Here is a 16,244-nt window from a genome sequence, read left to right as displayed (position 1 = left end):
AACTACCCACAGTGCACCGCTCCGTTAAGTCAATGCTAGCCACAGTAGTGAGGATGCACTCCGCCGACTTAATGCGCTTAGTGTGGGCATATGCAATCGACTGTATAAAATCAATTTCTAAAAATCGACTTCTATAATATCGACCTAATTTCATAGTGTAGCCATACCCACAGATATTGCTGTTGGAGAAGTAGACAAAGGAACAAATTAGTTTTTTTAAATAATTGAATTTATTTTAAGACAATTTGGAAGACTTCGTTATCGGTTTAAATCAGATTTCAGCCTATTTCAGGTGTTCTGAAATTGTGGTCTGTGGAACACCAATAGCCCGCAGAGCACTTCCTGGCAGTCTGCAGTGAGCTGGCTGGTCACATGGTGCTGGGGTCTCCTTATTTCTTAAAATACAAGAAAAGACCATTTAAAGTACATTAAATGCTTTCCTAATATAATATCAAAATAGAAGAATATATAAAATCATTGATGGTAAAGTTTGCAGATAAGACAAAAATTGGTAAAGTGGGAAATAATAATGGGGACAGGTCAATTATACGGACCAACCAGTCTTGCTGGGAAAGGTGAGCAACATGAATTTTAACAATATGCACTTTAAAACAGCTAAATGAAAGAAACAAAGAATGTAAGTCACACTTACAAGATGGGAGATTGCATCCTGGAAAGCAGAGATTCTGAAAAGGATTTAGTGGTCACAGTAACTAACCAACTGAACAGTAGATAACTAACTGAACATCAGCTTCCAGTGTGGAAGTTAAAAGGGCAAACACATTCCTTGGTTGTATAATCAGGGTAATGTCATATAGTAGTCAGGAAGTGGTATTACCATTGTCTATGGCATTAGTAGAGTTGCCAACCCTATAGGATTGCTCTAGAGTCCCCAGGAATTCAAGATTAATCTTTAATTAAAGAGTATGTCATGTGATGAAACCTCCAGGAATACGTCCAACCAAAATTGGCAACCCTAGGCATTAGTGAGGCAATTACTGGAATACCGTGCCAAGTTCTTGTGTCAGCACTTCAGAAAGGATGTAGAAAAAATTAGAAAGGATTCAGAAAAGAGCTAAATGAATGCTCATAGGTCTGAGAAACCTTCCTGATAGCAACAGACAAAATAAGCTCAATCTATCTAGTTTAGCAAAGAGAAGGTTCATAGGTGACTTGATCACAATCTACATGGGGAAGAGATTTCTGTTAGTAGACCACTCTTTTATCTAGCAGAAAGAGACATAATGAGATCGAATGGTTAGTTGCTGAAGCTAAATTCCAATTAGACATAAGGTGCAAAATTTTAGTAGTCAGGATAATTAACATCAAGGGACACAATGGATTCTCTGTCGCTTGCAGTCTTTGACAAAACTGGCCATCATTCTTAAAAGATATGCTATAGCTCAAACAGATGTTATGGGCCTGATGCAGCAATTACTCCTGTTTTATGCGGGAGATCACACTAGATGATCATAATGGCCTTTTACAGGGTGGATTGAAAAAATGATTTCTTAAAAATTTAAATTGGATGTTTTAAATTTAAATTAAATGCAGTTTTATTAATAAACCTGTTTTAATTTCTGATAACCTATGGTAAGGCTCAAACATATTATAATCTGTTAAAATCACTTACATTAAATTTAAAAAAATTAAACAGCATGTTTGCTGCCAACTTGTAAAGAAAGTCAGACCACTGAACTGGTGTAAATCATTGGCTAAGTACCTGGAACCAGAGTTTGTTGAAGTGCTAAACCAGCTTTTGCCAGCAGTAACCACTTCTGCAAGTGAAAAGAAAATATATTCTTCATTTCAGTTTATTCAATTAGCTCAGTTCAATGATTACTTCATTCAAAGTTCAGAAACCAATTGGAAGTAGAAAAAGCAGGCTACATGGTTTTCCTTTTCCAATCTATGAATAAAAATTAGGTGTGAAAGGACAAGATCTACTAGTTCTAAAATCTTGAAGGATATGGTGCCCAGAAACAATCAGTTTAATTAATTAATGGCAGATAATACTTGCTTTGTTTAATAAATCAATCAGTTTCAAATGCAAAACATGTTTTGATAAACTGTTATTTTTATATTTCCAGCACTTTTAATGTAGTTTTGCTTAATAAAAAATTAAGATGCTGTTTTTGTGTATTTTTAATTGAATGTTAATTTCCATCCAAACAGAGTTTGACACAAATCACAGGTAAACAATTAATCATCATCTAGTAAATCACCATTTTCTAACATAGAAAAATATATTTAAAAAAGAATCTGAATAACGATAAGGTAAGCTATACAATTTCTTCAGTAAATGTGTATAGATATAATATATCCTCCTACTAAGCAAAAAGAGGCACTAAATTTGGTGTAATTTGGTGTAAAGACTATATTTAGTCACAAAGGACATGTTTTAATTAGGGCTGTCAATTAATTGCAGCTAACTCACGCAATTAACTTAAAAAATTAATCGCGATTAATCGCACCTATAACAATAGAATACCAATTAAAATGTATTAAATATTTTTGGATTTTTTCTACATTTTCAATATTGATTTCAATTACAACACAGAATACAAAGTGCACAGTGTTCACTTTATATTATTATTTTTATTACAAATATATGCACTGTAAAAATGATAAACAAAAGAAAGTATTTTTCAATTCACCTCATACAAGTACTGTAGTGCAATCTCTTTATCATGAAAGTGTAACTTACAAATGCAGATTTTTTTTGTTTACATAACTGCACTCAAAGACAAAACAGTGTAAAACTTTAAAGCCTACAAGTCCACTCAGTCCTATTTCTTATTTTGCCAATCGCTAAGACAAGTTTGGTTACATTGACAGGAGATACTGCTGCCTGCTTCCTATTTACAATGTCACCTGAAAGTGAGAACAGGCATTTGCATGGCTCTTTTGTAATCGGTGTTGTAAGGTATTTACATGCCAGATATGCTAAACATTCGTAAGCCCCTTCATGCTTCGGCCACCATTCCAGAGGATATGCGTCCATGCTGATGATGCTCATTAAAAAAATAATGGGTCAATTAAATTTGTGACTGTACTCCTTGTGGGGGAGAATTGTATGTCTACTGCTCTGTTTTACCTGCATTCTGCACATGTTTCATGTTATAGCAGTCTTGGGTGATGACCTAACACATGTTCGTTTTAAGAACACATTCACAGCAGATTTGACAAAATGCAAAGAAGGTACCTATGTGAGATTTCTAAAAATAGCAAAAGCACTCGACCCAAGGTTTAAGAATCTGAAGTGCCATTCAATATCTGAGAGGGAGGTGGTATGGAGCATGTTTTTAGAAGTCTTAAAAGAGAAACACTCTGCTACGGAAACAACAGAATGCAAAACATAAAAAAAGAAAATCAACCTTCTGCTGGTGGCATCTGACTCATATGATGAAAATGAACAGGCATCAGTCTGCACTGCTTTGGATCATTATAAAGCAGAACCCGTCAGCAGCATGGAGACATGTCCTCTGGAATGGTGGCTGAAGCATGAAGTAACATAAAACTTTAGCGCATCTTGCAATGCCAGCTTAAATAGCTTAAATATCTTGCAACATCAGCTACAACAGTGCCATGCAAACACCTGTTCTCACTTTCAGGTGACACTGTAAACAAGAAGCAGGCAGCATTATCTCCTGCAAATTGTAACCAACTTTGTTTGTCTGAGTGATTGGCTGATCAAGAAGTAGGACTGAGTGGACTTGTAGATGCTAAAGTTTTACATTGTTTTATTTTTGAATGCAGTTTTATTTACATAATTCTACATTTGTAAATTCAACTTTCATTGTAAAGAGATTGCACTACAGTACTTGTATGAGGTGAATTGAACATTTTTTGTTTTTGTTTTTTACAGTGCAAATATTTGTAATAAAAAATAAATATAAAGTGAGCACTGTACACTTTGTATTCTGTGTTGTAATTGAAATGACTACATTTGAAAATGTAGTAAACATCCAAAAATATTTAAAATAAATGGCATTCTATTGTTGTTTAACAGCACGATTAATTTTTTTAGTGGCTTGACAGCCCGAGTTTTAATGGTTGCAAACTAATGAGACTCAATATTTCTTTAGGAAAATAACTATAAAGTACAAATTAAAAACATGATTAAAATTGATAATTTAAATCAAGGTTTCCTGCTTATTGATTTAAATCATGATTAAAATTGGTGATTTAAAGTCCTTTGATTTAAATCATTCCACCCTGGCCCTTTGTGGCTCTAAAATCTATGAATTACTCAGAATGATGAACAAAAATACCTTTTACAAGATTCCATGTTAAGTCATAATCCTTCTAATTAGTATCTGAAAGAAAATACTTTTTACAAAATGTATAATTATCCAGTGGGACTCATAGTCACAAGATATTCATGCTATGGGCTAGATCTTCAATTTGTGTAAATTGTCACAGCTCAGTTGGAATCATGACTACTAGTTGAAGATTGGACTTTTAAGATTTGAGATTGATAAGACACTTCAATAGATAATTAAAACACCCATTGTTACATTAGATATATTCAGAAGAGATATAAATACTCATGATTTATGGTATAACTCAACGACTAATTACCTTGTAATAAGCAAGAATCTTTCCTACATGGGTAAGTGATTTCATAATTGACCTTCACAGGGTTTCTTGAAGTATCAGGTACTGGTCACTGTCACAGACAGGATACTAGAGTAGATGGATCGCTGCTCTGACTCATTTTGGCAATTTCTGTGTTCCTAAACAGGATATATCGGTTCTTAAAATCAAAAGGTAATCTGTTTTAAACAGTGTACAGCAACAACAAGCAACAGTTTAGGGCAGGAAATGAAGATGAATAGTATATTGAATTGAAATTGCAGGGTGAATTTAGGAAGGTAGCCATAATTAGCTGAAGTGTAATATGGCTAGGACAAGAGTTAGATCGTATTTCTTATGAAAAATGTCATGTGATCCTTAATGACTGCAAAGGATCAAGGGCTCAATTTCACATCACATCTGATCCATCAACACAGCACTTCCTAACATCCTGCTGGGATACAGATTTTGTACATTTACATAGATAAAAACTAAAAAAGAAAAACCCAAAACCTAGGAAAGTCCATAAAAAAGAATTATGCTAACTGGATGTAGGTAAGGTACAACAAGATGTAATGACTTAATTTAGGTTAGATATTAGAAAAACTTTCTAACTTTAAGGATAGCTAAGCTCTGGAATAGGCTTCCAAAAGAGGTTGTGGAATCCCTGTCACTGGAGACTTTAAGAACAGGTTGGACAAACACCTGTCAGGGATGTTCTAGGTTTACTTGGTCCTACCTCAGCATGGGGGGAATGGCTGTCTCCAGTCCCTTCCAGATCTACATTTCTATGATTCTGTGAATGTTATAGCTGCACAGTTAAATTGCTAAAACTCAGGAGAATCCAGAGCTAAGGTTGCAAGTACAAACCATCCCAGACTTGGTCTGCATGGTGTACAGAGTAGTCTTGTGTAAAAGATCCAGCATATGTTCCTAAGACCGCAATCCTGTCACGAGCTAAGCACAGGCAGTATGCAGATGGCAAGCAGTGGAGCTCATGGGAGGATCATGGCAGAAAAGACTGTGAGATGCTGTGGTGTGATGTGAGAAGCTGCATGTGACCATATAACTGGGGCCATTGTCATGAGTGGCAGCGGACAGTTAAGGACACCTGCAAACTTCCCACCTTTTGAGTGTCCAATGGGCAACCCCTCGTTCTGTGAAGTGGGGGTTCTGTATGGAATCAGGCCTGGCTCTCAGAGACCCCTCAGCAAACTCTGCCCACAGAGGATAGCTGTGCCTTGCCTTGGGCTGTCCTCTCCCCTGACAAGGCCTCCCCATCATCCCTTACCAGGAAGTCATCCCTTGCCCCCATCAAGTGTGAGGGAGCACACCAGGGGGCAGCAGTGCTGGGCTCTTCCATGGCCCTCTCTCCTCCGGGAGACCATCCTCAGAAGGGAGTGGGGGAGAAGGCCGCACTTCCCAGCTCAGCTATTCAAAATGCAGGACCTGGTAGTAATGAAGGACTTTAACTATCCAGACATCTGTTGGGAAAGTAATACAGCAAAACAAAATTTTCCATAAGTTCTTGGAATGTATCAGGGACAACTTTTTGTTACAGAAAGTGGAAGAAGTAACTGAGTTGGGGGGGGGCGGCGGAGGGGGAAGAGCCATTTAAGAGGAGTTGCTATTGAATCTGAAGGTGAAAGGCAATTTGGGTGACAAGTATCAGCGGGGTAGCCATGTTTGTCTGTATCCATAAAAACAACGAGGAGTCCGGTGGCATCTTAAAGACTAACAGATTTATTTGGGCATAAGCTTTCGTGGGTAAAAAACCACTTCTTCAGATGCATTAATTTGGGTGACAAACTCAGAGAACTGGTAGGTAAGGTCCTATGGGAAGAAAATCTAAGGGAAAAGAGTTCAGCGAGCTGGCAGTCCTCAAGAAGGCCATATTAAAGGTGCAACTGCAATCTTATTAAATGCAAAGGAAAGATAGGGAGAATAGTAAGAGGCCAATATAGTTCCATAAGGAGCTCTTTAATGACCTGAAAATCAAATAGGAACCCTACAACTAGTGGAAACATGGCCAAATTGATAAGGAGGAGTACAAAATAACAGCACAAGTGTGTAGGGATAAAATCAGAAAGGCTAAGGCACAAAATGAGTTATATCTGGCGCTGGACGTAAAGGGCAATAAGAAAAGGTTCTTTAAATACATTAGGAGCAAAAGAAAGACAAAGGAAAACGTAGGTCCTCTACTTAGCAGGCAAGGAGAGCTAATAATTGATGGCATGAATAAAGTTGAGGTACTTAATTCCTATTTTGCTTCAGTCTCCATTAAAAAGGTTAATGATGACCAGATACTCAACACAATTAATATTAACAACCGGGGGAAGGAATAAGTCAAAATAAGGAAAGAATAGGTTAAAGAATATTTAGATAAATTAGATGTATTCAACTCAGCAGGGCTTGATGAAATTCATCCTAGGGTACTTTAGAAACTAGCTGAAGCAATCTCAGAGCCCTTAGCAATTATCTTTGAGAAAGTATGTAGGACAGGAGAGGTCCCAGAAGACTGTAGAAGGGCAAACAGTACTTGTCTTTAAAAAGGGGAACAAGGAGGACCTCGGAAATTATAGACCAGTCAGCCTAACTTCAATACCTGGAAAGATATTGGAGTAAATTATTAATCGGTTTATAAGCACCTGAAGGATAATAGGGTTATAAGGGAATAGTCAACCTGGATTTATCAAGAAGAAATCACACCGAACTAACTCGGTGTTCTTTTTGTATTGGATCACTGGCTCAGTGGGTTGGGGAAAGCAGTAGACATGATATACATAGATAGTAAGGCTTTTGATACAGTTCCGAATGACATTCTCATAAGCAAACTAGGGAAATGTGGTCTAGATGAAATTACTATAAGATGGGTACTAAAGTGATTGAAAGACCGTACTCAAGGAATAATTATCAATGGTTTGCTGTTAATTGGGAGGGCGTATGTAGTGGGGTCCTGCAGAGTCAGACATGGATCTGGTACTAGTCAATATTTTCATTAGTGACTTGGATAATAGAGTAGAGAGTTCGCTTATAAAATTTGCAAATGACACCAAGCTGGGAAGTAAGTATCAGAGGGAAGTAAGTATCAGCTGTGTTAGTCTGTATCCACAAAAACATCAAGGAATCTGGTGGCACCTTAAAGACTAACAGTTTTATTTGGGCATAAGCTTTCATGGGTAAAAAACCCACTTCATCGGAACTCCATGCATCTGAAGAAGTGGGTTTTTACCCACAAAAGCTTATGCACAAATAAATCTGTTTGTCTTTAAGGTGCCACCGGACTCCTCATTGTTCAAGCCGGGAAGGGTTACAAGCACTTTGGAGGAGCCACAATTTCAAAAAGAGGTGGACAAATTGGAGAGAGTCTAGAGCAACAAAAATGATAAAAAGTTTAGTAAACCTGACCCATGAGGTAAGGTTACAAAAACAGGGCTTGTTTAGTCTTGAGAAAAGACGACTGAGGGGGACCTAATAACAACCTTCCATTATGTTAAGGACTGTTATAAAGAGGACTGGGCTCAGTTCTCCACATCCACTGAAGGTAGGACAAGAAGTAATAGGTTAATCTGCAGCAAGGGAGATTTAGGTTAGATATTAGGGAAAAGTTTCTAACTCTAAGGATAGTTACAAGCACTGGACCAGGCTTCCAAGGGAGGTCACGGAGCCCCCACCACTGGAGGTTTTGAAGCAGAGGTTGGACACACAGTGGTGCTGGAACTGGAGGTGCTGTCGTACCCTTTAGCTTGAAGTAGTAATAACAAACACCAAATAGATGGTTTCCATTATTAGCAACCCCTCCAAACTATAAAATTGTTCCTGAACCATGTAGGCAAACCCCATCAGGGATGGACTGGGGGTGGGAGTCCTGTCTCAGCACAGGGGCTGGATTAGCTGACCTCTCCAGGCCCCTTCCAGCAAGGGTTACCTCCTGGCCAGCCTTTGAGTGGTCTGGCCGGATTTTGAAACTATTGTAAAGAACAAAATTGTTAGACACATAGATGAACATAATTTGTTGGGGAATAGTCAACATGGTTTTTGTAAAGGGAAATCACGCCTCACTAAATCTTTGAGGGGGTCAACAAGTGTGTGGACAAGGGGATCCAGTGGATATAGTGTATTTAGATTTTCAGAAAGCCTTTGACAAGGTCTCTCACCAAAGGCTCTTAAGCAAAGTAAGTAGTCATGGGATAAGAGGGAAGGGCCTCTCATGGATTGGTAACTGGTTAAAAGGAAACAAAGGGTAGGAATAAATAGTCAGTTTTCAGAATGGAGAAAGGGAAATTGTGGTGTTCCCCGTGTGTCCTGGGTCCAGTCCTATTCAACATATTCATAAATGATCTGGAAAACGGGGTAAATAGTGAGGTGGCAAAATTTTCAGATGATACAAAACTACTCAAGATAGTTAAGTCCCAGGCATACTGTAAAGAGCCACAAAAGGATCTCTCAAAACTGAGTGACTGGGCAACAAAATGGTAGCTGAAATTCAATGTTGATAAATGCAAAGTAATGCACATTAGAAAACATAATCCCAACTATACATATAAAATGATGGGGTCTAAATTAGCTGTTACCACTCAAGAAAGAGATCTTGGAGTCATTGTGGATAGTTCTCTGAAAACATCCACTCAATGTGCAGCGGCAGTCAAAAAAGTGAACAGAATGTTGGGCATCATTAAGAAAAGGATAGATAATAAGACAGAAAATATCCTATTGCCTCTATATAAATCCATGGTACACCCACATCTTGAATAGTGCATGCAGATGTGGTAGCCCCATCTCAAAAAAGATATATTGGAATTGAAAAATGTTCAGAAAAGGGCAACAAAAATGATTAGGGGTATGGAACAGCTGCCATATGAGGAGAGATTAATAAAACTGGGACTTTTCAGCTTGGAAAAAAGACGAATAAGGGGAGATATGAAAGAGTTCTATAAAATCATGACTGGTGTGGAGAAAGTAAACAAGGAAGTGTTATTTACTCCTCTCATAACACAAGAACTAGGGCCACCAAATGAAATTAATAGGCAGCAGGTTTAAAATAAACAAAAGGAAGTATTTTTACACACAACACACAGTCAACCTGTGGAACTCCTTGCCAGAGGATGATGTGAATGCCAAGACTATAACAGCGTTCAAAAAAGAACTAGAGAAATTCATGGAGGATAGATCAATCAATGGCTATTAGCCAGGATGAGCAGGGATGGTGTCCCTAGCCTCTGTTTGCCAGAAGCTGGGAATGGGCGACAGGAGATGGATCACTTGAGGGTTACCTGTTCTGTTCATTCCCTCTGGGACACCTGGCATTGGCCACTGTTGGAAGAGAGGTTACTGGGCTAGATGGACCTTTGGTCTGAACCAGTATGGCCATTCTTATGTTCTTTTTATGGATTTGCCAGTTGCCAGAAAAATAATTTAATCTGCCGTTTTTTAAATTTAGGTCTAAAAGCTTTTCGTTATTATCACAATACACTGGATATTGAATGTTAAAAGTTGCTGCATCCAGCTAAAGATGCTAAGATGTTGCTGCTGAAAATAAGAAATGGCTGGAAACAGCAACTACCAATTCAAGAAACAGACCCAATAGATTGTCTTTACGTATGATGTGCCAAAGTGTTCACATTCAGGCATGTAGTGAATATATGCAATCAATGCAGTTTTGGGGAAAATAATCTCAAGAAAGATGGCCAAGAACAGAGAACCATGTTATTGAGCTGACATCTGTGTTTGCTCTAGATACCACCAGTGGCTGTCGAAGGGGGGGGCGGGTTGCGGCGTTGCCCGAGGCTTCTCTGGGCTGGAGGGGGGGGGGAGCTGGGTGTTTTGCAGTTCAAAGGCGATAAGCAGTCCAGCCCCAATGGCTATGATTTTACTGGGGTGTCTCCCTGGTCACGTGCCAGGGGCGCCTCAGCAGCTTCCTTGCACGTGACCCTCCTTTTCCTTCCCTTGTAGCTTCAGGGCCAGGGGCGCCCCTTCCCCCCGCGCGGAAGTGACGTGCGGCTGCTCAGTTGCTGCGCAGCTCTCCGGAGAGGGACGGGAAGGCGCCGCCGGGACACACAGCAGCAGGAGGCGCAGGCCCCAGCCGCCGCTCTAGCTCCCGCCCCCTCCGACTGCGAGGCTCCGCCCCCTCCCCCGGCCGCAGCAGACACCGAGCGCCAGAGCCAGAGCCGCCACCACGAAGCGCCGCAGCCCGGTGAGTGCGGGACAGCGGATGGCGCCGGCTTCCGGACCCCTCCCGCCCCGGTGCAGAGTGGGGCCGGAGCCGCTGCCTCCCCGCGGCCTGGGGCGCGAGGCGCGCGGCCTGGGGCCGGCGGGGCCGATGTCCAGGAAGGGGGTCGGCTCCGGCCCGGGGTTTATTTACCTCCGCGCGCCCGGGTGCGCCCCGGCCGGGCTGCGGCCGGCCCTGCGCTGCCCTCCCTCCTGCTGGAGCCTGGCGGGGTGACAGCGGCGGGACTCCGGCCCGGCTGCGCGGGGCCTCCTCCAGCGCCCGCCGCCCAGCTCTGGGAGGCCGGGCGCGCTGCCCTTCAGGCGGGCAGGCCCCGGGCCGGGGTGGCTGCGCCCCGCGGCGCCGTCCCCGCACGGCTCTGGCGCTTCCCCGGCTCCGCGGCCCGGCGGCGATACCGCAGCCAGGCACGTAGCTGGCATTGCCCCTCCGAGCGGCCCTCTCCCGAGCATCCAGCGCCGATGGGACCCCTGGGTGACTGCCGGCCCCGGCCACCTCCCCTGCGGGCGCTAGCAAAGGGGCAGGCCGCTTCCAGCAGCCATCGCAGGCAGCAAGCACGATCCACAGGCAAAGGAGGCTCCTGGGCACTTTCTGTAACAGGTGTCAAAATGGCTTGGCCTTGAGGACGCTAGCGGCCAAGTGATGGGCAAGGCATCCAGTGGTTGTCAGCCATGTTCCTTTCTTTGGCCAAGTCTACTTTTAATTTTGCCCCTCATTTTTCTCTCACTTCCCCCCCCCCCCGAAAGTTACTGCCCTAGAATAACATCAGAGAAGAGGTTACGTTTTAAACTGTCCTGCAACATATTGTTAGTCCTCTACTGATGTAGGCTAAATGACAGTCTTGCCAGGACCTTTATGAAAATGACATTTGCATGCTACCAGGTGGTCAGAGTCAGCAAAATTATGTAAATAATAGTTAGTTAATATTTCCAGTGCATGCTGAAGAATCTGCTTGCAGCGCCTGAGTGTGCAGCTTATCAAAACAGTACCATGTTCAATAGGCTTTACTATTTTGTTTGTGAATTATTTTTTTTAAAAAAAGGTGTGATCAAGCCTACAACCCTAGAAAGGTTTCCGTGATTTAAAATATCGAATATGAATTGTGCTTTAATTGGACATTCCCCTGCAGTGTTTGAAACACACATTACAACTTTCTGCTGAAATTTTTATTATTATTTCATCTGAGAAATTTTGTCCCTTTAGTAATGTGCTGTTGCTTCAGAGATAAATAGTAGAACTGCACTTTAATATGTATTATTTTACAATCAATTTAAGATGCTTACTACTAGCATATGCTATCTAATTTGACTGGATTTTGTCTGAATTAATATAGTTTCATAGTGAGACTTCTAATTGGAAGTGTCATAACACACAGCTTCCCAACTTTTGCATTTTGTGGCATTAATTATGTATTTCAACTTCCAGGCTGAAAGACAGGAAGAACTAGAAATGTGTTTTTAGGTTCCATCTTTGTGGGCAACACTTGTCAGTTGCCTCTCATTTCTAAAAGGTGTGCAGAATAAAGTGAAAACTAACTTTAGGAAAGAACCCTTGTAGGCTAATAACTTACCAGAAAGAAGAAACGTTGTCTTAAGTATGCATATATATTGAAGTGGTTTTGTTCTTCGAGTATTCATTTTTTCCCTTCCACCTGAAAATCTGTTAAGTGCCCAAAATCAGCAGAGAGGGTAGTGGTGGCTTTGTTTTTGTAGGACTTTGATTATCAAGGAACTAGAGGGTCAGTTACCCGATCGTACTTTCTCACAAATTATATAACATATCTCCTCAAGTATCAGAGGGCTGGCCATGTTAGTCTGGATCTGTTTTCTGCTGGATTTGGATCTGCTGCTTTTACATATCTCCTCAATTATCTCATGAGGCACACAAAAAAGGGTCCTGTTAAACTCTGATTCTGTGTGTGATTGGTGTACCACTGGGCTAGTCTGAGAGGACTTTGCTTGAGATGTAACTAATGGAAATTCTACATGAAGTACTAAGTGAGTAGGGTAACATTTTTCTTACATAGGGAGATTCATTGCCATTCTTCTCAAAGAGGAAAAGTATCCTCCAGCTCTTTTGCATTATGTATTTGTACCTCTGAAAAGGTATAATAATGTAAATAAATTACAAATGATGCTTGTTAACCCTCAGGTTCTTGGCATTGCCTGTCAGTTTGTACCACAACTTGCCGTAATAACTGATTGGGTAAATCTGCACATTTAAATTGCTTCCTGTAATTTTAAAATTTACTGTAATGTATAATCATAATGTTTTGTGTTCTCAGATACGAGTGCAGATAGAGACTTTAGATATTAGTTTGTTTTTCAGCTTTGCAATTCAACCTTTAAAAAATTTAGAACCACTATTAAAACTTTTAAATCAGTCTTCTCATTTGTCATATTTGAAAAGGAATTCCTTTACGGATTTGCAAAATCCTGAGTTCAGAGCTCACTTTTCTTCCTGCCTGACTTGTGGCTAAGACATGAGACTGGAAGTCACATGTGGGTGCTATTCTCACCTGTGTCACAGATTTCTTGTGCAATTTTGGGAAGTCACTTAATCCCTCTCCCTCCATTTTTTTTTTTTAAATGGGGATAATACTTCTCATGGGGAAGCTGAGGCTTAATATTTTTGAAGTGTTTTGAGGTCCTTGGATGGGACTATATAAATGCAAAGTATCCCTAAACATCTAAAACAGTACAGGAAGTGCTCTCCTAGGCCTTGCCTATGTTGGAAATTTCCACCAGTGCAAAACCCCTAGTAGTGATAAAGTAAATCATGACTGCAGCATGCGCAGGGGTTTGCACAAGTGTATGGACCTCAGTGATTGAAGTCTTGGCAAAACACCACGTAGTTAAGGTTTTAGCCAATGTCAGCTGTTTCAGGGCAAAAGAAACCTGAATTCTGGTCTTTGCTTGTAGATAATGAAGGAACTGATTTATAAAATTAAAAGGTCTCTAAACATTGTATTTGCTGATTTTCTAAGTTCATTGAATTATTTAAAGCTTTACATTTCTAGGTTAAGCTTCATAGAGGTGAAATCAGTGAGCAAAATCTGAAAACACCTCATGTAAAGTTGGGCAAGGGAAGACGTTTGACTGTAGTCAGAAATATATTGACAGACCAACAGACACAAATCTCAAGTGGAAACTTAGAATTTGCAAGGTGAATTCTAAAAGTGATCCAGAATAGCTAAATGTTAAATATTTTGAATGTTTCCTTGAATTCTACAGGACGGGTGCTGAATGAAAGTATAGTGGATTATAGTAAGCTTGTGCCTTTGGGAAGCAGCCTGTTTAGGTGAGATTCTTCCCAACTCCTGTGATGTGAAGCATCTAATGAAATGAATACAAAGCAATGTTTAGCAGATTGTTATAGTTTTTGTTCTGCAATTGAGGTGTAGCAGGATTTTTGAATACTAAACTGTGTTTAAATATAATAAACCTGCTAACCTTTTTAGAAGCCTTACAATTTTGTTTTTTCATGCATCTTTGTGTAGAAGTAATTTTAGAAATACATTCTTAACTCCTATGATCCATCCTAGAAACACGTCCTCAGCTCTAACTGTTGTAGAGGTATTTTAAAGCACCTAAATCAGGTTAACCAAAACAGTTTCAGCTATAGCAGCCTGTCTGCGCATGCTCAGCTTCCTGGAACGCTGGGAGGGGGATAGAGGAATGAAGTTTTCTGCATGTTGGTCTCTGCCCAAAGGTGAGATTTGGCAAACTTGAGCAAAAAAAAAAAAAAAACGAGGGTGGGGGGGAATACATTTTTCCCTATTAAACATTTCCAAGCATACTTCAGAATAAGCTACAGATAAAATGGCTGAATATAGACTGAAAATGACAAGCAATACAGAAAAGGCTGGAGGTTTGCAGCCCCTAGGAGGAGACTGCGTGATTTCTAGCACACAAACAAGTTGGGTCCTTCACTGAAGATGTGGAAAGAATTATTTTTCACTGAGTTGAGTTGTGTCTAAGGTTCAGTCCATGCTTGGAAAATTTGTAAGCATTTTTCTATACTGGTATAGCTCCATCCAGTGGTGGAAGCTGCTGGTTAAACACCACAATTGTACACACACCTGCCGTGTCCAACTTCAGCTTCCTTTGTTGTTAGCACAAATGGGCCTACATTGGTTCAGATACATGTGTACAAACTTTCCAAGTATGGATGCCTCTGAAATAGAAGAAGTTGACATAGTATTAATAACAGCTCTGTACTTCCCATAAGGAGACTGTGTGATGCAGTTTAAGGCCGTGGTTCCTTACCTTACATTTCTGGAGTCCCCTTTGTGCTGGCTCCTTACTCTGCATTTCAGTTGATGTGATGCCCTGTTGGAGCTGCTGTCTCACCTGTTTTTGTCCAGTTTCTCTAGAATTCTCTTCTGGGTTTGTTTTTCAGCTTTTCCCAGGTTGCATGTTCTTCAGCTCTATTGCTTATTTATGACCATGCAGGATTTTTTTTTTTTTTGCTATTCCCATTGAGTACTCTTACTGCTTCTTCCCTTCCTCAGAAGTCTCCCATGGAACTTAGAACTGTTGCCTCCCAGTTACTATAGAGATTGGGGAGAGTCTCACTTTGAAAGAGGAGGTCACAGGGCTGAGGGCACCAGAGAGAGGGAGAGATCTGTGATAGCCCTGCAGGTGTGAGTATGGAGGAATAGCCATCTCCCAGGGCATTCACTCCATGATTTGGAAATACCAGGACTAAAGGAAAGCTGGGTTCTCATGGTTGTTTTTTTTAAGGCAAAAAAAGGCAGAATGCCTTAAAACATTGAAAAGGGGGATAAAGATGGAAATAGGAAGGCAACGTACAACACGAAAGATTTACTGATGTGTAAGTGGATGAAAGTTAATTGATTCAGAAAATAGCGAAAAAGACAAAGTAAAATGGCACAGGCTAGTGAAATATTAATCCTTAAACCTTACTGTGATTGTAAAGAAAATATCCCACAGCTTTGTACATGGAGGAGTGGGTGAGTCAGGAAGTGTTGTAGAATGTTGTTGCTAATGGGAGTTAGGTCAAATTGCTCCTTTATAGTTTGGCAGGTAGTAAATGCGGCTACAGGTAATGTTCCTTAATATTAGTCAATGTAAATTGTGGGTTACTGTCATTTAACTTGGTGATATTTAGATTTTTCTGTGCTGGAGGTTTGCCTGTTGTTTTTTTTTTAAAAAAGGTAATGTTTGTATTGCTATTAGATAAAATTGTTGAGTTCGTGTAGTGCCATTTTCTGTGGTATTTTGGATTTTCTATTAAACTTGATAAAGTAGATGGTTTTGCGGAAAGCATAGTAAATTTCTGTTTGCACAAGTTCAAGGGGCTTCTTTGCTTATGGTGCTCTGTTCTAGAAACCATTTTGACGAACTATACTCTTTACTCATCTTAAATCTGGCTGACCCTTTTTGCTATTTATACTGTTTGATTGCTTGCACTCATTCAT

General features: G+C 40.4%; 1 protein-coding gene and 1 long non-coding RNA gene across 6 annotated transcripts in view; one reads left to right on the top strand and one right to left on the bottom strand.

The window, feature by feature from the left end:
• Window positions 1-291: 291 nt before the first annotated feature.
• LOC120372065 lies at window positions 292-15,378 on the bottom strand. Its single transcript, XR_005584721.1, has 3 exons — window positions 15,070-15,378; window positions 4,585-4,739; window positions 292-395 (listed from the first exon to the last, which is right to left on the bottom strand). It is a non-coding gene; the product is annotated as an uncharacterized LOC120372065 (long non-coding RNA).
• FAM168B (family with sequence similarity 168 member B) overlaps window positions 10,541-16,244 on the top strand; it is a 37,507-nt gene continuing 31,803 nt past the window's right edge. For 2 of the 5 annotated variants that reach the window (XM_039488764.1, XM_039488763.1), the window contains exon 1: window positions 15,379-15,637. In XM_039488764.1, coding sequence (XP_039344698.1) covers window positions 15,634-15,637 — 4 coding nt within the window. In that variant the 5' untranslated portion in view covers window positions 15,379-15,633. Of the gene's footprint in view, window positions 10,772-12,292; window positions 12,312-15,378; window positions 15,638-16,244 lie in introns of those variants that run through there. The other 3 variants (XM_039488765.1, XM_039488766.1, XM_039488767.1) reach the window with 3 other exon arrangements.

This window comes from Mauremys reevesii, linkage group 9 (assembly GCF_016161935.1).
Source record: "Mauremys reevesii isolate NIE-2019 linkage group 9, ASM1616193v1, whole genome shotgun sequence".
Lineage (NCBI taxonomy): Eukaryota > Metazoa > Chordata > Testudines > Geoemydidae > Mauremys > Mauremys reevesii.
Note: the sequence above shows the minus strand (reverse complement) of the source record. Positions and strands in the feature narration are given on the sequence as shown.